Genomic DNA, 23,726 nt, shown 5'->3' with positions numbered 1-23,726 from the left:
AACGTTTTACCTTATTCAGTAGCACTGGGTCCTTAAGATCAGGGCAAATGCAAGAACGCACTGTTTAAAATTAAAGAGACACATTTCTTAGGCTGATATCTACAGCACATCTGGTAGATACGGAAAGGTGCGGCTGGTGCAGTGCTTCAGTTCACATTGGAGCATCCTGTCTTCTCATATTTCCTCTCTCTCATAATGAAGTGTTTATTGCGGGCAGAGCTTGTAAATTAAATAAAATACTAATAATCTTTTGGGCCAACATTTGGTTGATTTAAATAAAGATATATTAGATGTATTTAGAATATTTTTTTCACCCACACTCCAAGCTGTGTTTCCATGGAAAATTTAAGAGGGTAATAATTTCCAATTAAGCAGCAATATTTTAAAGGAGCACTTGTTATTATAAGATTCATAACTACTTTATAGTTGGTTGACTTTTTAAAATTGAATCATTCTGAGAGCAAAGAGCAACATATTACAACGTGTAATTTATTATAATTTGAAGAACGGTTTTTCTTTTGTGTTGTTTTTCCTTTGAGACTGTGTTTCTTAACGCAGTCTTCCAGCCAAAAGGTCTGAGCTGAGACAAATCTAAGGTTCTGTTTACTGCAAGGTGCAGGTTTCCGCCACAAAGAGAAAATGGCCCCAAAGAAAAGGCAATCATTTGCTCAGTAAAGATGAAATGGTTTGATTTATAATGAAGGCCCAGGAGACACATCAGTGTCAGCAGTGCTGTCAAAGGACAGAGAGTACAACTAGAGAGCAGGCAGTTTAAACAAATAAATAAAAAAGAAACAAAAACATTACCTGAGTCTCATAAATGCATTTCTGAACTTTAGACTTTAATATATGCTTCAACACAGTCTCTCATCTTCAAAATGAAGAATCAAAGCCAGGATGTAGTGGAACCTGAAGGGGAAATGGATAGTGGTTCTTGCCCCACCTTTGACRGCTGGTTTGGTTGCTTATCTAAGGTGAAAGTCGGAACAAACAATCACAGAAAGAAATTCTTTGGGGTGTTACTGAGACCAGAACGAGAGGAGAAAGTCCTTCTTTTTAGAGCTATTTATCCCCTGTAACATGTCAAAACTGTAGGCCTGAAGAAGTGATTGTAGCATTTGGGTAAAAATGACACACAAGGTACTGATCGCCCTTAAAACTACAGATGAGATATATGTAGCTTGCAAGCATTCCTAAAATAAGTGAGCAGCCCAGAACTGGGGAACTGAAGTCACTCTTGAGACTTGACTTCTTTAATTTTAAGCCTCTCCTGTTTCTGCTGGCCTTAGGGAGCCGGCCCGTGAGGCTGTTGCAGAGATGGAGCCAAGWTCTGTTAATGGATTACCTCACTTAGAGAAGTTACTGAGGCCACCAAGTGAACAACTTCCTCTCAATTCCCTTTCCCGCCGCGTTCCGTAAAAGAAAGTTAAAAATGAAGCCAAATTTCAGCGTTTGCCTTGGGWGAGCAAAGTGGCATGCTAGAGAAATCTGTTGTTTTAGTGATTGCTAATTGGATGGCTCTCTAAATAATATCCAAATACCGAATTCCCCCCAAAGTGGTATTAAATTATGGACAGCCTGAAGGCTGCATTTACCTCCACTAAAATTATGGTTTTAGAGTTGGAGCTTGTATTTTACTGCCACCCAATATGATGCAAGCTTAGTAGGTTTTCAGGTCCCCATTATTTTGTGCACTAAACCTGACAACTCATACAGGCTTTGAATTGGTTCCTCATATATCATACACATAAATTATGTACACACTTTTTTCATTTTTCCTATTTTAGCAGTAGCCTGAGCCTGGATAACTTGAGTCTTTGGTCAGCTACTGGGATTGTATTCTTTATAGTGGAACTGTCGTATGGAAATCTGCATCTTAATTGCATATTCTTAGGAGACCATAAACATAAAATGCTCAGTGAAAATACTTAGGAAAAGGCAGGTGCTAATAGATTTTTTTTTTCTTTTCTTAGAGGAACAGAGGACACCTTGAAAAGTGATACACCCTAGTGTTTTTCCCACAGGCACATTATGGATGATGCACAGTTCTGATTTTATTGCAGCTTTGCTATGCGCAGAATTGTGGAACAAAAGTTTATTCCCCTTGAGAACATACCTACAGTTTTTCTCAGTAAACTCTAGATTGCTTCCTACAAATATTTTTATTTGGAAATTTAATCTTAAGGGTTTCTTATGACCTTATTAAAGGGAGGTTTTAAAATCTGTGCACTTGTTTCTTCATCATTTTTATGAACTAGGAAGCTACTGCTATACCACCTTCATTCATAATTTTAGTCTTTGTATCTAGATGTTGATTTTTTTTTCAAAGAGAAAAGTATTGGCTTTTTGCTTTTACTCAAAGTAAATGCGCTTACTCGGGTAAGAGAATTCAAATGAAAAGTATCATTTTGCATTTAAAATTAAGTTCCTTTGAGCTTTCTGGTCTGGTTTGTAACTGAGTCTGTCTGTCCAAATATACTTGCTTCTTGTGCTGAGATGATTCAGTGTGTCGTTTTATGAAGATAACTAAGACTTTTATAGAAATAAATTATTTCTATAATTTCTAATAATAATTTCTATAATAATTTCTATAATAATTTCTTTTGAATACATTAGCAAATGTCCTTTATTTTAAGAATGTAACTAAACTGTGTATTTTGTCTCTGATTATGGATTTTTCTACCCCTTTTCATGAATGAATGACAAGAGAAGCATATATTTGGCAAAGTTGTACTGTGCATCTGGTCAGTCATGAAAGTGTGTCAACTTATGCCAGCTGACCCTCTTTCTTGACATTTGGAAGATCTGGCCAAGAGAAGGTGTCTAGCAAGAATGCTATTTCAATTTTAGGTTTATTTTGTATAGTGGGGTTTCAGGGACCAGAAGTAGTCTTGGTGCAAGGARATAAAACTCCCCTCCTGCAGAAAGGAGCCGTAATTCCCACTRCCAGGATTGTGTTCAGGTTCGTCCTTGTGCTGTCCTGAAGTGCTCGTACCTGAGTTGCGTCCATGCGAGTTCACTGGCCATTCTGGAGTCTTCCTGGTTTGCACTGGCAAACGCCAATATGTACAAGCTTGTAGCTCTTCCAAATGCAAAATCCAGCAAGAAAAAGTGTACTTCCTAGTTTTGTATGTCCAGTCTTGGGAAAACCTCAACTGGGGCTTTCCATGGTTAAAATTGGAGAGGTAAGAGATGGGGAAAGGCATGCGAGTTAGTCAAACGCAAAGAGGGGAAAGTGTCACAAATGAAGTAGTGGCCTTAGCTGCTTSTAACATTTTGAGCGAGCAATTCCAACATTGCAGCATAATTTCACTTTTCAAAATTGCTCAGGTAATTTCTGCTCATTTCAAAATGTGTGACCGTTTCTCAAAGTTGTTGTTTCTGCCTTTAAAAAATAATGTCCCAAAACTTGTTGCTGTTTTTATTGATATTATTTTGTGGTCAAAAATCCAGYGAACAGTTTATCTGTTAAGGGTAGGGGCAAATACTTGTACGCAGGACTGTAGAGTATGATTCACATAAAGCAGCATATTATCATAAGATTGGAAAATATATTTATAGGAAGTAGTTCCACATCAGTTAGGAAATTGGATGGGCTGTCTTGATTCTTTTCCATCTCTAGTTCTTTTCTTGTTCTTCTATTTTGATATCTATTTCCAAACTGCCTTTAGACCAAAATTATTCCTTTGAATGATTTAAATTATTTTGCAAGATGTCAGTGCGGGTTTGATGTGTTCAGAGATGTATGCATTGTAATATTCTAGTAGTCTTTTAATAAAATTGGAGTTTCTGACTTCGACTTCTGATATTTCCTTGACAGACAAAAGTTTTTGTTAGGCTATGATATAAAACGTTGGTGTGAAAATATATTCTATGCAGCTAAAGAATACTGTGTAATTTAGAAGCATGAGAATGAATGTATTTTTTGCTCTTTAAAATAAGTGTGTTTTTCCTTTTTTTTTTTTTTTTTTGGTGAGTTGCAGACTACTGCAAATCCAATTTAGGCAAAACAGAACTGCAATATTAGTGTGGTAGGCAAAAATATTTAACCATAGTTATTCTCATGAACCCACCGCTCTCGTTGCTTTGCACTTGCAGGCTGACCCGAATTGCTCATGGGTGTTGCTCAGTGGGAGCAGCAGTCCCAGCTTGGCGGAGCAGCCCGTGTGCAGGCTGGTTCTCCGTGTTCGCAGTCCCAGCGCTGCTGACCACCCTTTTCCACGCTCTGCCTCCCTGCCTGCCCTTATTCCTCTCCCCTCAGTCATGGGGACTTGTGGTTTCCTGGAGGTTGCTGCTTCCAGCAGTGAATCCGCAACGCAACATCAGAAAGAGGTTGCTTTTTTCTCTTTGCTGTCTGGTCTTTTGTGCACATTTATGTATTTTAGCACCATCAAAGGTAAATTGGGTGGKTTTTTGACAGCTTTTTTTCCAGGTAAGAATCAAGTCAGTTAGCTTTTACACTTTGCCTGATAAAAAATTCTGACTGGCAATTAAAATCGCAAACAGTTGGGACATTCCATCGTATTTGTAGCTGTTTATCTTCATTGTGTCAGAAATCAATGTTGCAGCGATGGAAAATACGAAATGAAGAAGTAAGAAGTTGCAGTCAAGGCTTGAAATCAGTGTACAYGACACTGAATTACTAAACAATATAATTTAAAAACTTTGGAAATAAAGTTGGTGCTGAAACTTCTTCATTTCACTTGCTAAATCAGGTAATAGATGCAGGAATAATAGTAATAAAAAAAAAACAGCTGCACCCACATTCAGTTATTTTACCTTCGATTATTTTTTGATGTACGTGTTTGTGCTAGGTTTAGGACACGAATAAGCAAGGAACAGCAAAGTTTTGTTAGTGAGGCATGTAGTACTTAAGAAGCAGTGAAAGGGAACGGTATCGGAAAGGCAGTTGGAAAGGCAACGAGGGCTGCATTTGATCCTGGTGGATAGTACGATGAATCCTGCAGGGCTCTGGAGAGTAACACATTCTGCACCCGTGTTCCCATCTAGATGTCCCGAGAGCTGTAGCAGGGCTGTCGACTGAAAGCCTTGCGAGGAGGTAGTGACGTTGGATCTCCTCCGTGCCTCTGCTCTCTGGTAGGCTTGGGCAAGAGAGCGTTCACCCCTTTGCATCCCAAGTAGGGTTAGCTTTGCTCTTCTGAGAGCCAAGTGCCTTGTCAGAGCACTGCTTTAGTCTTCAACCTCAAATGTGATTGTCAGGATCCTTAACAAAAGTCATGACTTGATGGCTTCTGCCCTTTGGAGGAGGTAGCATGGTGTACTTTACAGCTGCAAAGCCTTCTGCAGTCTTTAAGTCAGAAAGTTCAGGAGTTTAGACTTGTATGTGGCCTAAGGCTGTGTAGGGTTCYTCCTTCGCCTGACAAAGGCCGTTTCTAAGGTGTATTTGAAATGCCTCCCGTCTCCCAGTGGTTTGATGACATGTGAAGATCTTTGATTTGACACATGATTCTTTAAAGGTATTGAAAAACAGTGGCTTATCAAGGAAAAAGGAATGGACACTGTGCACTCTAATGCATTTTTCCAAATATTGAGGTATCCTAATTTGTTTTTGTTGTTGCTTGCTGTTAATCCACGTACGCTCATGGCAAAACACCCCGAGATGATTAAAAGTTACATTATTGGATTAACTGTCATTCTCAAACTCAGACTACAAAAAGGACGAAATTAAGAGACTCCTTCGTGCTTCCCCCCCGGCATGCAAGACACATGGCCTTGTCAAGAGAGGTCACCTTGACTTGAATCCCGGGGATGGCAGCAGGTATTCGCTCTGATGCCCGTGTCCCCTCCTCCTGCTTTTGGCAGCGACGCCAACAGGCAGGCGGCTGCTCCCGGCTTGCAGCTCGCGGCGCCCGTGGCGGCGGCGGCGGGCAAGGCTGCTCTGCGGCACGCCGCCGAGCTTGCCGTCTTGACAGCAGGGGAGGAGAATGACAGGAAGAGAAGGGGAAAGCGTGTGCTAAGTGAGCATTGTAGGAATATTAAATCTAACACCTGACAAGCGATTGCTTCAAACCCAGCAGCCTTGAATATGAATCATTGTAATGAACTCGGCGTGGAGYTGCACCTGAACGCAGCTCCAAAATTCGGCCTACTGGGAAGATGGGTGCTCGCTTGCCTCCCTCTCTGAGAGCAGATTGCTCCGAGTATTTTTACCAATACCTAGTTTGTGACTTGCAGTTGGAGTATTTGAGTACCTAAGAGCTTGTTTTAAAAAGRTCAAGTCTAATTTCTTTTCCAGAGTAAGCACTGAGATTTTTTTTTCTCCTAGGAAATGTACGTGGAGTTTTTGGTTTGGAGGTTTTTTTTTTTTTTTTCTTTTTAAGCAAGGTTTTGGTTACATGATTGTGTAACTTAATTTTTTGCTAAAATGCAGGAAGGTGTTCGTGGGAGAAATAGCTTGTTAACCTTTTCCCTTTGTTTCATTTCTGTGTGAACTTTATAGGAAGAGTAGCTACCTGTGTTTGTGGCATTTGCTCAATATCGAATCCATGCACTGAGGAAGGAAGAGTCKTTCCTTAAATCATCATTGGTTTCTTCCTTCATGCTTTAATCTCTGAATCCTGCCTCTGCTTAGCTGAGATCTCCTTGTGTTTATAGCTCAAAGTGCAGCGATTAAGGAGGMACAGCAACTGTGCAAGAACCAGGAAATTACCTTTGCCGGCTGTACAGTCATTTTCCATGAAGGCCATAATGTATTCCACTTGGAAGCAGGCTGCCTGCTGTGGTGGTGGTGGAGCCTTAATGTGAGGACTCGTGATGGGCTTTCACGTTACTTGAACAATGCAGACCCAGGAAGGTCTGGAAATCAGAGACATTTGTAGGTGACAGGCTTCTCTTGGGCACACGGGCAAGTAAGAACAGCAACCACTGGCAATACTGGTAAAACTGACGTGTGTTTCTGGACTGGAAGTATGTCTGCAAAACTGCACAGCACCCCAGCAGGAAAAAATAGGTTGCTGATATGTTTTGAAGAGAGGGTAGAGAGGAATTTCTAAAAATGAGTTTAACCTTAGAAAATGCTGAGAACTTCCATGAGAACTGCTGTAGAGGGCTAGTTACTCTTCGCCACCACYGACCTAGAGCAGCGTTGTAGCACCTGTAATACCAGTTTAGGAAGCATCTTTCTCTCCTCAATTGCACTGGAACTACAGAATATTCAGAGAGCAGGTCTTAATCAAGCCTATTTAAAGTCCTTTGCCCTTGCGCAAATCTTAAATGCCACTGTCGAGACATAAGTATGTTTAGCTTTACRCAAAATAACTTGAGAGCAGACCTTTCTTAAATGCCTTTAGCAGTACCACTGTGCAACTGCAAAGCAGAGAACCGGCAGGTGAACTGCCAAGCAAAGTGCAAGAGGGGCCACAGTAGAGATGCCTGCACTGCGCTGTGTGTGGTAGCTCACAGGAGCTGCATGTGCTCCAGCTGGAATCACACATGGGAGCGAATGGTTTGAGATGTAGATGTATCCCCTGGCTGGCAATCTGCAGCCCTAYACAGCTCTGCATTTGTTCAAAGTCTATCTTTGCAGCTTCTACAGGACAAAGGGGGAAAAAAGAGAATGTAAATATGGATCATACATTTTGTTGCTGGTAACTGATTTTTTTTTATTAATACTAAGACAAAAAAAGGTTGGAGCCGTATGTATATAGCAAAGCAAGCAATTCTTTCCATAGCTGCAGTATCTCATCACTTACATATTAGTGCCAGCATGCCAAGTCGTTAATTAAGCAGGGTTCTCCTATGTGTAGATGAYGCTGGCAGGTTAATTATGGTTACCGGGCTACTGAATCAATAAATGCATGAGGGAAACAGATTGCACACCTAGAAGAAGTCGCACAAGACCGGAAAAAAGAACAGTGGGAATATAAGGCAATTTCAGGGGAGGTGTCATAAATTAGAATATGGTCAAAGACACAGGGAAATCACAAGATCTGTTTGAAAAAAAATGCCCAATGCAAGGAATAATAGAAATTATGCCTATCTTCTGAAGGTGTTAATGCTTTGGATAAATTTATATTCCCTTTTCCTTCCTGGCTTTTGTGCTTTTTACGCCATTGCCTCACTCTGTCCGCAGGAGTTGCACATGCTCTGTACAGTCCTTTCCCTGGCCTGCCCTGTGCGCGGTTACTAAACCCGAGGCAAAACATGTGCCTCTTTCTGCAGAAAGCTTCTGGACCAGTTACCTTAGAGTAAAATCGTGTTTCAAGGTTACAGGAATCTATTTGTGTTTACTCGAGGAGATTGGTTCATCAGTTTTATTGCAATAGGTTAGGTTTTTTTGTAAAAACATATTCACTAATGCCCTTAAAGTTGGCCTTCACATGTCTGAAAATAAAGGTAAGTACTTCACTGGTTCCTGTTAAAAGGGACACTGTTTAAAATGAAACTTCTAACTCGGGAGGATCTCAGTTTGTTCTTTCATGTTACTTACTGGAAAGACTCTCTTCTAGAGTTACCATGGGCACCGTGTTCTTGACATGACTCTTCCTCAGCATAGCTGAAGCTGAAGGGTATGTACTCGTAGGGTAGTTTCCTATGAGGATGGACACTGGCAGCTCCAACTTGGACAGCAGTTGCTGACGCTGGTTTTGCTGCTCACAGGCAGCTCCTCTGGCAGGTCTGAGGGGAACAAGTAACGGGACAGTAACGTCTGACGTCGGTAGGTGTGTGTGTGGCATCGGCCGTGTTTTGGCCGCCCGCTGAAGTTGTTCATCCCTCCCGAAGCCCTTTGCACCACTGCAGTGTGAAGGGTGACGCTGCTTGAGCTGCCGAGGTCTCGGGAAGAGGTCTCACTGCGGCTGTGGTGCCAAGCGGGACAAGGGCCGATCCTGCTCGAGGGTCCTTGGCTTTCTGCTGCAATAAATAATGAGGTTTTGTGCGAGCTCTGGTGAAGTGCCTAGAGCCTGGCCGATACAGTTACCCTGCTGTGCCAGGGCCAAATTGTTGTTCGTAAAGTAATTTGGTCTTTAATATAGAAGGTGCTGTATGAAATCAGTCCCTATTAKCTTTTCAAAGAGACTTTTCTGTCTGAATTGTAAGCTTAGCATTGCTGACCATCTACATAAACACTTCCAGATAATAATGTTACATGTTCTTTCAGCTAATATGTATCATTACTTTTGATCAAGCATGGCTTGGTTCGTAACTGTAGAAATAATATGATTTAGTGGCCTCCAGCCAATCAGTTAATTACGTGCTGGTTACTTAAAGCACCTGGGACTTTGGTTCATCTGAGTGTAAGTTATTAACTTGCAGGTAAAGGATCAGTACCTCATAAACAGTTTTTCTAAATAATTTTACAGCACAGCTGAAGTGGTAAGAATAAATGTGGGGGACAACTTTAAATTCTTGTTGTGTAATGCAGCTATTTTGATTTGAGATAGCAAATAGCTGTCCCATATGAATGGCATAGCGTCAGATTTGCTACATGGGCACCTTCAGGAAAGCCATTTTAGCTATTCATAAAAATTGCACAAGTTTACAGGTACTAGACTGAATGAAAACTGTTTTTTTTCGCAGAACATCCTTGTTTTGACTTTGTTATATTTAGCAATATACTTTTAAAATTACCTGATCAGCTAGAGTGTAGAGTGTAGGGCCAGGCAGAAATTGTGGGTGGTCTAGTGAGGTTATTTACAATATTTAAGGTTTTGTCTTTCTTAAAGCCTTTCAAGTGAATTAAAGAGCCACTTATTTCTTTAAAACTTGAAAGAAGAGATGTGGAAAACACTTAGTTTTTACTTTGTGGAAAAAAAMCACTAAGGTTTTGTTAGGCCAGCTTTCTTACGATTTTTGCTTATTAAAAACATGTGTCAGGTGATGAACTGCTTCTGTAGCTGAAGCAAGGAGAAGAGCATCAATAACTGGGCAGGCGTTAGTCCTTACTCAAACGCTTTGGGTCCGTTGAAGAAGCTGACGATTGGGGTAGCTAATTTAAGGACAGGCCTAACTCGCTGTCCTTGCAAAGGGCTATTACCAAATTCTGTATAAGCTGCATTTTCCCAAAGGATTTAGCAAATATCCCCAGGAAGTGCATTAATCTAATCTCATATGTAACCTGAAGTGAGAGAAGCTAAAAATTTCCAGTCAATCACAGGGATAATATTGGATGTTTGCATCCATTGGAATGGATGAGGAACCTGGCAGCGCCYCGAAGCAGTGAGGTTGTCTTGTAAGAGAGTGGCCAGCTACCCTAACTAAGACAAGATCTCCACTTTCCAGATCTGTCAAGGTCAGGTCTTCTCAACCTCAAAATGTTAGTTTGGCTGCTGAGATGTCAGTAGCCACGTCAGAAGGCATGTCTAAAAATGTGAGAGTAAGTGCAGAAAGATCAAGTGTGTTGGATTTGTGGAGGCTAAGCTAGGAAGGAGGCCAGACTTCCTAGCCTGCTATCACTGTGGAGGGAGGGTCTTGGCTGAGGAGTGAGCAGTGAAGAAAAGCAGATGTAGCCGAATGTTGGATTTGGAGCAGCAGGAAGTATCTGATCTGATTATTCATACCTGTATTCTCCCCCACGCTTTGGCAGGCTTAATATCAGATGATTCAAGCAGAGTAGGAGCAGTAGTAGAGTCATCAGAAACCTTAAGGGGGAAAAAAAGGAAAAGAAAAAACAGAGACTGTCAAATCTAGCATTTCCTTTCAGTATTTGTCAAGTCATTACAAAACCTCTGTTACGAACTTGTTGCCTGTGCAAGAGAATTATTAGGTCTAAGGTGCAAGTTCCATCTTATTTAGACAAGTGCATGCAGGCTGATACATGCCTCTTGCAGGATGATGCATGCCTCTTTCTTCTGGTTTTGAGTATCCTGTGTTCCTATTTGGTTTAAGCTGACTTGAGAACTCAATAAATAGAAACAAGCTGTTTGGAAAGCAAAGTGCACTAGTCTCTTAAAACCAATTCAAATGTGTATTTGCAAAAAGAAGAGACAAACACCAGCATGGAAATATGGAAAGGTAAAAGCCATGAGAGTCTCATGTTTACTATGCTGTGGACACTAGTTTTACAGTGTACACACAGAGATGTCAGGGATGACATAAAAGTATAACTGATTCTTGTGCCAGTACATTGATTCTGCTGTTTCAACTTGCAGCTACTCTGAGAGCTTGTGCTGATGGAGGTGCCAATCGTCTCTACCACATCACAGAAGGAAGCCGTGACAGGTAGGTTAATAACCMGCTGGGACATCCCTTCCTAAGGGGAGTAAAACATGGAGGAAAAGGATCCATTTGATTACGGAAGGAGCTGCCTGCTCTGTACATGGTGCTTTAACAAGCTATTGTCACGTAGTAGAAATGAACAAAATTTAAACACCTTGGAGTGAAGTACTTACGTTTTAGAAGGCAACATAGGCACAAGAAAAGGCCAATCCYATCTATTTGTACTTACCATTCAGATTTTCATGTTTTCATCTCTCAAACGGTGACTGATTTTTTTTTAATAATTTATTTTTAATCTCTCTCCTGCTGAAGTCTTCAGAAGACAAGAGTTACTGCCATGTCTAAAGGGCTGATTTGGTAAAAACAAGAAGATCATTTAGAACTGGGTCTAAGCAAATGCTCTTTCATTGAAAAATGATGAAACTGTTATTGTTTATTAGGGGAGAAAAACTACAGAGGACTCGCTGCCATCATGTCATTTTGCCTAATAGGTAGCAGGGAAGCAGGTACGTGAGTGATATAGCAGCATGCAATACAGTTCCTACTCCACATTGCTTTTAATTGTTATTCCAAGTTATAACTTTTAAAAACACATAGGTAGCCTGAATTTGAATTTGGTGGATTTTTTTGTCCTGAAACTCACTGATTTGTTTGGTTTTTTTTTTTCTCTTGCTTATAATGCTTTTGTGAATCTGCCTTATTTTATGCTGAGTAGGATCTTTCACACAGCCTCTGAAAAATGTTTGATCTGCTACTCACATGGTTTGACTAAAGGAACATTTGATGCATCTCACCAGGGGCTGAAACAAAGTATGTCCTCTTCCCTCATCTCTTGGGACTTTAGAGACAATCTGCTTCCTTTATGAAGTGAGATGGGTAGTAAAATTGGAGGTCTACTCTCTTTTTTTTTCCTGAATTATTTTTGAGTTAGTGTCAGGGTTTCTTGTATGTCTAAAGGCAAGTACAGAGGTTATGTATAAATATATATTCTAGGTGTGGAAATAGGACTGAAAGAGCAATGTGTTGTTGTTTTCTCTTACGGCATTTGAAACTGAAATATCCCAGGTTTTGCCCCCAAAGGGATTAGGCAGAGTTATGACACAATATATTGGACTCCAATGACTTTTTGTAGTGGAATCATGGAAAGCTGTTTAATTTAGGGGTTAACAAGGGTATATGTGTTGTGCCTCTCTTTAAGATTTTTACTTGCTTTGAGCAAAAATTCCTAAATARATAGTTTAATTAAAGCAAATGAGTGAATAAAGGTGACTTTGATGGCAATTGGTGGAGCCAGATACCTGTAGAAATTACCAACTTAGGAACTTCTTTTGTTTGTACAGCAAAATTCAGCGTATGTTTTGTTCCATCTCATGGCAAACATAGCAGRGAGGTCAGAAGCAGCTCGATGTCTTCCTGTGCTCTGAAGCAAAGAGGGAGAAGGTGGCTCTCATGTTAAAGTGAAGGTTCAGGTAAACTCTCGTCTTTGCCACCTGTAGGAAGKGCAGTGCCTGAGATTTACGGGTCCTAACTAAAACCCTGACTGTAACCTGTCCAGCATTGCTAAGGGTCTGCTACCAAGTGCTGTTGTATCTACTTCTGTTGGTCTCTTTCTGGTAGATGCTTACAGAGCCCTTCACAGAGCCTTTTTGTCTCAGAATCTAACTGAAATCTGTTGGACTTGCAGCACACAGTCCTCTCTGGTGGCTGAGGAGACACAGAGGGAGCAATGAAACAGCAGCAATGTTTTAGACTTCTAATTTTTTCTTCCAATAACACATTTATTTCTCCTGCTGCCCCCCTTTATATTCATATTAAATAAGTGTAATTCAGGGGAAATCTGGTGATTATAGCTTGACTGAATAGTTTTTTTTTCATTCTTGCATACTTGGCCCTTGGAGTATTTCTTTGTCTTCCTGCTTCCCATCTTAATTGCTTTGGGTAGATGTTTTACCTTCAAAGTGATTCTTTCCAGGGTGAGGAGGTGGGGAGACCTGTATAATTCTGATTTTTGTCTTCAAAGAAATCGTTCTGCTGGAAAGAATATTCATTTACTTCTCTGAAGCATTTTTTTCCTTAAACTCCCTGTCCAGCATTATTAAAGAAATGTCTCCTCAGACTCGACTGACATGTTAATCATTTTTTTTAACGCTGTCATAACCTTCTATTTTAAAACTCTATTTTGTTCAGAACCATGATAGCTAATTCTGTTGTATCAAAACCTAAAAGCTATAGTCCTTTCATTACAGGATGATTATTATATCCAAGAGAGATGAATAAAGAGCTTGATTGATATTTTGGGCTCGATTCTTAGTGACAGTGAAGTGTCTTTAAGCTGCTCTGGCAGTGTGAAGAGTCTTTTAGACTGGGAATAAATTTTCATAATAGACTGGGAAAAGGACAGGTTGCGAAGTGGGACTCTTACAGAGGTGTCTTCCTCTAAGGATATCTAAAGTCATTACTATTCTGAAGGATCCATTTCCAAACCCTAGAAGAATACAGGCCTAGAATTGATCTTAGACACCTTCTGTCTTTCCTTCAAGTCGGAGCCAAACCTACCTGTTCCTTTTCTGACACATGCTAACTGAACATAGCCGGTTTCTTAACAGCTTCAACATCAGTGTCCTCTCTCCCATATCCAGATTTCTCCTCTGCAGGATGAATAGACCCAGCTTGTGTCGTTTCCTTGCAGCACTTCTTGACCTCAGTTAGCCCATATCTGCCTTGRGGCTCTGTGCCCGAGACTCCCCCAGCACTGACCACTTCTTTAATTTGCTTCTTGCATCAGGGCAGCCTGGGCTGTTGAATGAAATGTGGCAAGAGCAGATTGAGAAGTCCACCCATTTCTTGCCTCTGGGCGGCCATCTGCTTGCAAGGAAACTGATACCTTAGTTTCTGCACCTTCCATCAGTGTTTTGACTTGGTTCTTGGCTTGAATGGGGCCCTCAAGCCCACCAAGAGAAAGAAGCCCTCACCTTCGCACAGAGAAGCACTGCAGCGGTTGGATCATGAGAGGAAAGCATACGAGATGGTCTGTGTCTTCATGAGATAGGGTTTTACATTGTTGTTTTTAAGATGTGTTTGTTGTTTCCTGAAGTTTATGTAGGAAATTGTGGGAAAAAAAAATCTGAATTGCAATTATTCGTACTAATTTTTTTCCTTAATAACAAAAAACCCTGGTTTTCTTTTTAACTACTGATGAGGAGGAATCATGCTGATATTTTTCAGTGATGTGTTAAAACAAACTGCCTTCTAGAGCTGGAGGCTTGGGGAAAGTAACCAAAAGGGCAGGATGACTTTTCCTTAGAGAAGCCACTCTCTGGGAGCCATCTGTGTTTGGGCAGATGGAAAAACAGGAGGAAAGGGGCTCCTGTTCTCCGGTGCTCTCTGGAAGAGCCTTTTCTCTCCCTGACTACAAAAGCCCAGAGAGATTATTTTCCTTACACTACATTCTGTCTTTGGTAACAGCAGTTGCCACTAAAAAAACAGGAGTCATTGCTAAACTGTTCTTAATAAACTGCTAGTGTTCAGCAACTGGAGTTAAGGGCCAGTTACTGATCTTGTGGGGCTGTTGTCCTTGCCTCTCTTGCCTCCGTTTCCATATCCCGTTGCATATTTCTTGACATAATTGTGAACCACTCTTACCCACTTCASAGTTAGGTTGTTGCTCATCTGTATCACAGCGCAGTAGCTCCTTTCTCAACACTTTCTGATTAAAGTTTAGGGCATTGATTAACTTGTGCGAGATTAGCTTTGGGGTGTACAGAGCTATTGCTGTATTGGCACCTATAGAAACAGCCATTAATACCTGTGTCTGGGCTGCAGAGGGGTGTCAAACCCCTTGTGCACTCAGGTTTTGCAGTATTAAAAAGTTGAGGCCGTAGAGGGCAACGGTGAGCACTGGAAAGCGGAGGATGATTCTGCCATAAAAACAGATTGTGATCTCTGGGATTCTGATCACAATTTCAATATATCAGAGTGTCTGTGTGACATTAAATGAGCTGCGTACAGTTGCTGACACTTAGGCTGCACATATGGTTTCTTCCTGTCCTTTGCAGTGCACTGCCTAGAATACAGGAGTATCCGAAGCTGAGAAATGCTGGTATATTTTGATACCACATTTTCTACATACAGAGCTTAMATGATATGAATGTAGGTGCTACATCCAAATACCTTTGCTGGCTTAAACAAGGCTTGCAGGGAGGCAAGAACCTCCACGTGTGTGTTTTGAATGTTAAGAGAAGGTTTTTAAATGTCCAGTTGGCAAATATGGATCTCAAAACATCATCTTTTTAGTTGCAACTTTCGTTCAGAAAGTCACATTTACTGCATAAAGTATGTCCTTCAGTAACCTTCCTTCCCCTTTCTTCCCCTACGGCCACAAGGTTTTCGATGAGCCACTTAGTGAGAGCAAGTGAAGGATATTGGCTGTACTGAGACTTGTTATTGCTTTCACTTGGACTTGATGAAGTCTTCTACATGCTTTGCTTTGTGTTGAAAAGCTAACGTGGGAAACAGAAGACTTCACTTTTGTGCTTTTACAGCTGAAACTCACTGGTTTTATATTTGTTTCTAGTAGGTCTGTTTTTTTTTTTCTTGATGCTGCCTTTTCTTCATGCCATGGCTTCATATAGATGTTGTGTGGTGCTTAAAAAAATTAATGGTTGACATTATGTTGAAATAAATTGCATAAACTGTGTCTGAAAAAGTGAAGGTAAAAGCAGGCACCACAGAATGATAAATTCTCCCTGGCTTTATTTTACTGTAAGAGTTTGAAAGGCAAACAATAGGCTTACCCTTGAATAGGTGAACAAAGCTATTTTAATAAGTGCAAGGAAAAGTTTTGCGTGTTTGCTTGCATGAAAGGTGGGACAATAACTCGTGGTGGAACRTGTCTATAAGTCTTGATTCCTTATGTCTATACTTTGGCAATTAGTGTGGCTTAGTAGTGCCAGGTCACCTGACAATATAGCCAGGTCATATGGCTGTATTGTCTCTCTTTTGTYTAGTAGTTCAGCTGCCTATTTGTAAACCAAACTGAATTTACCTGATCATAGAAATTGTCCCTGTTGTAAGGATCATTAAAACAGGAACCGCAGAGCAACAGCGAGCAATACCCGGGGGTGAAATGAGATTCTTATCCTTCTATCTTGTTTCCTGAATAACATTCTACTTATGTAGAAGTTAAGGGTCCTTAATAGGATCACGGAGTGAGAAATTCATATATACTTCACTGTGTTCTATATTGGAGATTAGAAATAGGGTGCTTATGAGGGTAATTAGCCATTGATGTAGCTTAATGTAACGTTGAGAGGAATTCTTTGCTTGAACTCTTAAGATTGAACTGGATTTTGTTTTGAGCTATTTTGTTTGCAGGCAGAATTTAGGGCCTTCATGCAGAAATTGTAGGAAGAGATTTTCTTAGTATGGTTATACCAAATGAATACAATGGCATTTTCTTGATTTTAACATCTATTCATTGTGTGTTTTGGAAAGTATGCACACACCTGAATTTTTTTTTTTCCTACATTATTGTTGATATAAGGATGTGCTTCTGTAATGATAAAAAATGCTGAGAGATAGTAATAGCCTTCGTGCAACTGTGAAGTCAAAACTATTGGAAAGAGTTTTGCCATGAATGCTGAGGGTAAAGAGTCCCTTGAATGCAGGATTGCAGTCTGAAAGCCAAGAAAGCTGAAWGCTGAGTTGTTTCTGTCAAATGGCTTTAGGAAAGCTTTTACAGCAGACGTTTTTGCCTGACTCAAAACCTGTAACAATTTTTAAACATCAAAATCAGGATCTTGAGTTTATCCTAATAAATGCACTATGAGTGCTCCAAAAGCCAACGTTTATCCACAGTTTGCTCCTTTAGGACATACCTGGCTTGGGATCTGTTTTTCAATCCTGACTTACTTCTAAGTATCAAAAAGAAAGTTTTAAAGCAAAACTGTCTCCATCCCCCAGTTGGAAAGATGAGTCTATTTGGAGTTACGTAATGAGATTGTTTTAGGTAGTACAGATGAGAAATTCTCAGTAGCAAGAGCAAATAAGATCACATAGTTTTGTTATTTTTTTTTAATCTTCACCAATTTAATTAGACTTTTTTTACCAGGTTATGTATCAAATATATTTTTATTCCAATAGTATTACATTGTAAATATAATTCAAAGTTTGTTTCAGGAATAATAAAGCCCTTCAAGAGATACTAGCAGATTTAGTTTCAGCTAAGTTTCAGCTGAGATTAGTTCCTGAGTAGACAGGTATTTCTTAAAARTGCTATAGGGCAATAACATTGCTAAACTATGTAAGTGTATCAGGCTTATTGGATCCCTGAATCAAATGTGCGCAGAAATGATGAGAGGTGAAAATGGTGTGAATCGAAAGGGGTCACTGCTGGATTCCTCTCGATGTTAAACAGCAACATAAAGGCAAATCAGAAGTACGTGTTCTTCTGGAATTACTAAGTCAGTAYGGGAATATATTTCTATTCACTTAGTCATCAGATGCTATAAATCAGAAAGCTGGGAGTTGYGTAGACATAGTTCTGATATGCGTGAGAATTGCGAGAGGGGCAGAAGTTGCGTGTTCTGCAGGTCACACAAAGCCAAGATGCATTTTGGAGGAGAGATGGCTGCATGCCTCTCTAAAAGCTGTTTTACAGCTAGGTTTACTGGGAGGTGCATTGACTACTGTTTGTTTTCATGTCCATTACTGCTGATATTCAAGAAGGAAATTGTATAATAGTATTTATAACTCCTAATAATAAAGGGTCATGACATTTTTGTGCCTCCCAAAAGTTAGGCTTTCTAAAAGAAGAGTCACTCTGCTCATGTTCTGAAGGAAGTTAGGAAATGGCTGGCTTTTCATCCTTGATCTACACGTGTGTACCCAGGCACCCCCATGCCTTGTTTTCTTTTTACTGCAGGAATGTTTTGTTTTGGAAGGCACTGGAAGTAAGTGACAGCTTTGCTATGGGGCCAGGCATTCTTTAAGGTGTCTGGGGGGGGCGGGGATAAGCATGTTAGATAGACCTTTCGGATATATTATATGAATATAATAAATGAAAAAAGATGAATTCACTAATTTCACAGTTGGGGTGTATACATCAGGTTTTAGTCAGTGTAAGAGTGAGAGGATTGTCTACTGGTTAGAATGCAGAGGTGGGAATCAAGGATTCCATTCAATTCCGTTCCAGGATTGCTCGGAGTCATCCAGCGAGTTAACCAAATCAGAYCTTCAGTCACCTACTCTTAAAACACAGGCAGCAGTCCTTGAACATGGCTGCAGTGCTGCCCTGGTTCACATGCTGTTGTTGAAGTTTCTCTCATTTCTTTATTAAAACCTCTGCATATAAAGGGACAGGGTGTGTTTCCCACTGCACACCTTTGGCAGCAGTTAATAAGGAATAGGAGGTCCTACGTGCAGACAGCACGCTTTGACATAAATGCAGAGATTTTTCTATAGCTGATACCTCAAGACCTTCAAAGAAGGTCTACCCACATCCAACCATGTCCATTCTACCCATGTCCGTTCTGCCCAYGTCCACCCACATCCACCATCCATATCATCCTGGATATGAGACTTTCCTTGTTAAGGATAGGAAGGAAGGATGGGGAGAGAAGCTGAGAAGTGGAGGTGAAGTAACTTGCAAGCAAACACAATACTGATGAGTAGTTGGGCTTGGAAATCAGAGCTCCTGGCTACTGGTGAGGTCCATAAAACTGTATTGCCCAGTAAGAGTGCCATAAACCAAGCTGTAATTGCCAACCAGGAAAGTAAAGGGTCATCTTATGTCCAGAACAGTTATTCTGGAAAAATAGAGGGGARAAAAGTGGCTGAGTGAGAATATAGGGCCACTTTCAGCTAATCCCAGTTCTCTCAATCAGAARGTTTGTATTGCCTCAGCTGCTTCTTCAAATAGCTGCATTTGTGCCTCGAGTGTGTTGTAAGTAGAGGAATGTCATTGCCATCAGGGTGATTTCTGGCTTTATGACATGGTAAAAATCATTTATGACCACCCTGATGCTAGAAGTTAGAACTTCCTAGTGATAAAATACGGTGCTTTGAGTCACCACCAGAAAAGGCAGCTCAGAAAGGAGGCTGAGTTGGCCTAAGAAGAGCACTCTGCACTTTATAGTGTTTCACTTCCTTGTGCCTAAGGAGTCATTCCAGGAATGCAGGGAAAGTTGCTCACTGTGTAGTATTAGGGTGAAATGTATGCTTAGAGCCTTCTTCTGAATCTCTGAATATCAACAGAAATGAAGGATTAGGCAGGCAGTGCTTGCTTTACGGAGCAGTACTTTCTGCAAGTGCCCGTTGAGGGGTAAGGAGAGACTTTTTCCTTGTTTAAAACAGACCAAAGCAGGAAGTTCTTCTAAACCTCAAGCCAGTCTAGCTCTTTGCTGGAGTAGTCCTCAGCATTTAATAATTATAATAGSAACTCTGTGGTGCACAGGTTAGGGTGATCTCAGATTTGAGAGATGCAGCATTAAGACTGGCAGGAGTGCGAGAGAGGCCAGTGCTCAGTGAGAGATAGAGAAGTGCAGAAATACCCACAGTGAAAATGCTTTCCAATGAATGCTGATAATGACCTTGACGCTGGCTGATCTGCGCYGATGTCCCTCGGAGAACTGGGGAAGGATTAGCAGTGCTGTCCTGCCTGTCCCTTCCTTTGTTTTTTKTTTTCCTTCTCCAGAGTCCAGAAAAAGTCTGTAGAGAAAAGATATAGTCCCTTCCAGGTGACTTTGGATTAAAGAAAATTATTACATAGTGGGACTGAACACAAATAACACATTTAGACAGATTATTCAGATTAGTTTCAGATGTCTCTAACGTTTTCTCTCAGTAAACTTGAGTGGAATATAGCATGTAAATGGATTCTAGATGTTTATTTCTTGGTTTKCTTTTCCATTTTCATTCTCCTGTAGTTTGTCTTTATAAATATGTGAAAGTTGCCCTGAACAGTTTGCACTCAGATGTGCCCCTTTATTTTGAAAACCGAGCATTGTGTGCTTGATATCTGTTTGAATTCAATGGTGTTAGTGAAGCAGGTAGCTTCAGAAAGGAGAACTTTGTGCATTTTAGAAGATAATGAGAAGTGAAAGTTTAAAATATAAAGTCATTTTTCTTTAAACTATTTTTCTTGGTTCCTCCTCTAAGATTTGTTTTAAGTTTAATTGAATTCCAAGAGAGTCTTTCCATTTCACAAATTGCCTCTTTCAGCTTATACATTTTAAAGTGCTTTATATCACAGTTGTTTCCACAGAAAATGCTATCAAGAACAAGGAATTGTGTCCTCCAACTATGACCAAGACTAGTTACTACAACAAATAAATGAAATTCAAAGAAGGCTTATACTTCCATTCTCAAATTAGTTACTAGGGGAGGAGGGGATATATAACTTTTAATTTAAGTCACAGGAAGTTAGTCTGTTGGTCAGAAAGATGCCTGGTGGGAAATGTTGTCTTTCTAAATCGCTTATGTTTGTTCTCTGGAAAAAGTTCCTGAGTCAGTATGAGAAAATTTAGAAGTCAACTATGTGATAGAGGCACTCTGTGATTTTTTTGGTGAGGACAAATCTGGAGCAAAAATTACAAGAGTAGTGGCATAGCTGTCCCTGTGAAGGGCTGAGTATTAATTAATTAGTTGGGTTAAGTTAGGTTTAGCCATGCTCTGCACAAAGTCCTGCAGTTGTAGATGCTGTAGATAGATCCTGGGTAACAAGTTGGAGTCCCAAGAAATCATAGTGCCAGCTCTGTTATACTATGAAAAACAATTTGCTCAAGTGTGTGGATGACCTGTTTCCTCCAAAGCTTGTTCCTGGATACATTTATATCCTGGGAAACTCAAATCTGCCCTTTCAACTTGTAGTTCATTAAAAAAAAAAAAAAAAAAAAAAAAAAAAAAGTTTCTTAGATGAGTAGATATCTGTATAAGCTCCACTGCAAGCAATGGGTTTAACTGGATTTAAATCCACTGGGTTTAAATAGCAATCTAGTGACTTAACTCCTCAGTTTAGTTTGTTTTCACAATGAGCTCTGTTTGGAGGAAGGGAGGAAGGCTTTGGATGGCAAGTGAAGGGGCAATAATGTCCARAAACCTGTTGGAAATGGCATGAGCTGTATAGAAGGAGTTTCTTGCCTAGCAGTGCCAAATAATTGAGCAGAGGGCCGCCTTACTGTGTGCCAGTGACTAAGAGGGGCAAAGAGGGATGTTGCAGGACAGGAAGCTGATAAGATAGGCTGGATCTGTGGCTACTGGGTGCCTTAAGTTAAGTGCAGAAGAATGAYGGTGCAGTGGGACTGGGTTGGGGCTACTCTGTGGGGAGGCTCATTCAGAGCAGGCTGAAGCMCAGGCTGCCTCTGCATCCTTGTTTTGACACCTCTGCAGAATTCTGGACGTGTTTAAGGGCAACRTTTGATTGTAGCTTTTCTGCCCAGCTAAGAAAGTGTTTGGGCAGAAACCAACAGTGAGGTAGGCAGCCAGTTTCTGATACCAGCTTGTTCAGAGCATACTGTGTGCCAYAGGCAGTGATTTAATTGCAGGTATTTTCAATCACCCTTGTCTTCTCGCAAGCACTTCTCCTTATAAGCAGCTGGAAAAGAGATCAGCACTGCAAAGGCAGACCTTGAAGAGAGACCAGAGAGGAGAGCAGTGGGTGAAGGCCTAGACGACAAGTTAAGAGCCCCACCAGAATACCTGTCTATATGTCTGATCATATAGCTACTCAGAATATGCATACATTCATCCTGCAGCAATCCTTTTAGATCCAGATGGGTATGTATGTGCATACACTATGAGGAAAATACTGAAATGGCACAAGGAGGACATTCATTGCAGAGAAGTATGAACCCTTTATTGGGTTTGGGTTTGGGTTTATTGGTGTTTTCCTGGTTTATTCCCCTGTGTAGAAGTGAATATTGAACTAAATTGATKGCAAAAGAAAGGAAAGGTCATCCAAGTAAGGCTTAGGAGCAAACCTAACATGGATATTAAGGAAACTCACCATGGTTGCAATTTCAGGTTATTTTATGGGAGAAAAATAAAACCCTGGCCAGTGATTATCTAAATTGGCAAACTAGAGATTGATTCTGCTACAAATTATGGTTTGTTTCATTTTGGGATTAGGAAATGCACTTGGTGAGTAGAGGAAAACCATGAGTCCAAACTTTAGCAGTGCTCTTAACACACTCGATTGATTTTATTTTTCTTTCTAGTAATACTTAATTTTCCTTCATTAATGTCTCAGTGTGCAGATCAAGCCTGCACATCTTGGATGGACATGGATGGACAACATCCAATGTAGAAATCCACATCATCTTTCATGTCAATTCAGGATCTTCTCTTGGCTTCCTTAGGAACTGGATTAGGCTCTACAGGTCTGAGCAATTGCAGGCACTCCATGGATTCTGCAGAGCCCTTACAACATGGTCAGTGCTTTCTGCGGGCATCACTTCTCCATGGTGAGTGCGAGTGGGGAAACCAGCCCAGCTACATCTCATGCCCTGGACGTGGATGGAGCAAGGGCGAGACTCTTGCTACTGCCTTGTCCATTACCAGCTCTTTAGAGAAAACAACAGGCTCCATTTTCACTTTTTATGCTTGCAAAATATAGTGAGAATGTGCTTATGTTGAACCACGTAAATGTCATGTGGGCATCTCATACTCTGCTTTCAGGCTTGATGCCACTATTGGCGACGGTTAAAATTGTTCTTGTTTATTATATTCAGAATTATTTTGATCACTGTGTGGGCACCACACAAGTATTTAGCATAGTCTTTGGAAGCAATAACACCAGGAATGAAATTCATCCTGTAGCAATAAATCATTTCTTTGACTCATAGCTCTTGAGCAACATACCACCTACACAAGCTGCTGGACTCCCACAGAACTGTGAATCAGCTGCCTGGCTTGCCCTGGTGATAGCAATTCCAGCTGGAATGAATCTCCTCTTTGTTTTGGAATGAAGCTGAGTGGCCAGGTCACAGTGCTCACGTTGTGGGAGTAAATGGGAATGTGCAGAGAGGGGGATTGGAGTCAGCGTGACTGTGCATGGGGCTTGCTCCCTAAATTTTGCAGTATATCTCATAGTATCTTAATCTCTGTGTGAAAGGTGAATGGCATGAAAGAAATAGAAGAGTAGCAATAGATGATGATACACCTGTCCCCCTTCATTTATTCATTATTAGCATTATGAATAAGGAAAGGTGACTGACTGACGACAACGTTAGGGATTTGCAATTTGAGAGTGGATTATCCTGCTCCTGTGGAGAGGACTAATGAGATAAGATGTCAGTAAAGAAGATTGACAAGAATTGGAGAGGTTAAAAAAAGGGCTATTTTTAGACTGATATATGAAGTGTTGATAGAGCAGATAAAAGATGACTTATTTAGAGTTCTCCCACCTTCTCCAGAGATCGGTGTGCACGTGTAGTTCAAACTACTTAGTATAAGGTCAATTGGATTTTGGAAAGGAGTATTGGTTTTTATTTCTGTATCTCAGCTAGTAGTGAGAAATACATCGACTTGATTTGCAAGTAGTGTAAAATGTGTGA

The 23,726-nt window shown here is 40.6% G+C and overlaps 1 protein-coding gene across 2 annotated transcripts in view; it reads left to right on the top strand.

Moving 5' to 3' along the window:
- TPK1 (thiamin pyrophosphokinase 1) overlaps positions 1 to 23,726 on the top strand; it is a 268,355-nt gene that overhangs the window by 86,218 nt on the left and 158,411 nt on the right. For both annotated transcript variants that reach the window (XM_026037199.1, XM_026037200.1), the window contains exon 3: positions 11,109 to 11,178. In XM_026037199.1, the coding sequence (XP_025892984.1) occupies positions 11,109 to 11,178 (70 nt within the window). The remainder of the gene's footprint in view (positions 1 to 11,108; positions 11,179 to 23,726) is intronic.

Source organism: Nothoprocta perdicaria, unplaced genomic scaffold, assembly GCF_003342845.1.
Source record: "Nothoprocta perdicaria isolate Ctin4 unplaced genomic scaffold, notPer1 scaffold_192, whole genome shotgun sequence".
Classification (NCBI taxonomy): Eukaryota; Metazoa; Chordata; class Aves; order Tinamiformes; family Tinamidae; genus Nothoprocta; species Nothoprocta perdicaria.
The sequence above is the reverse complement of the archived record's forward strand: the minus strand, read 5'-3'. Positions and strand labels throughout refer to the sequence as shown.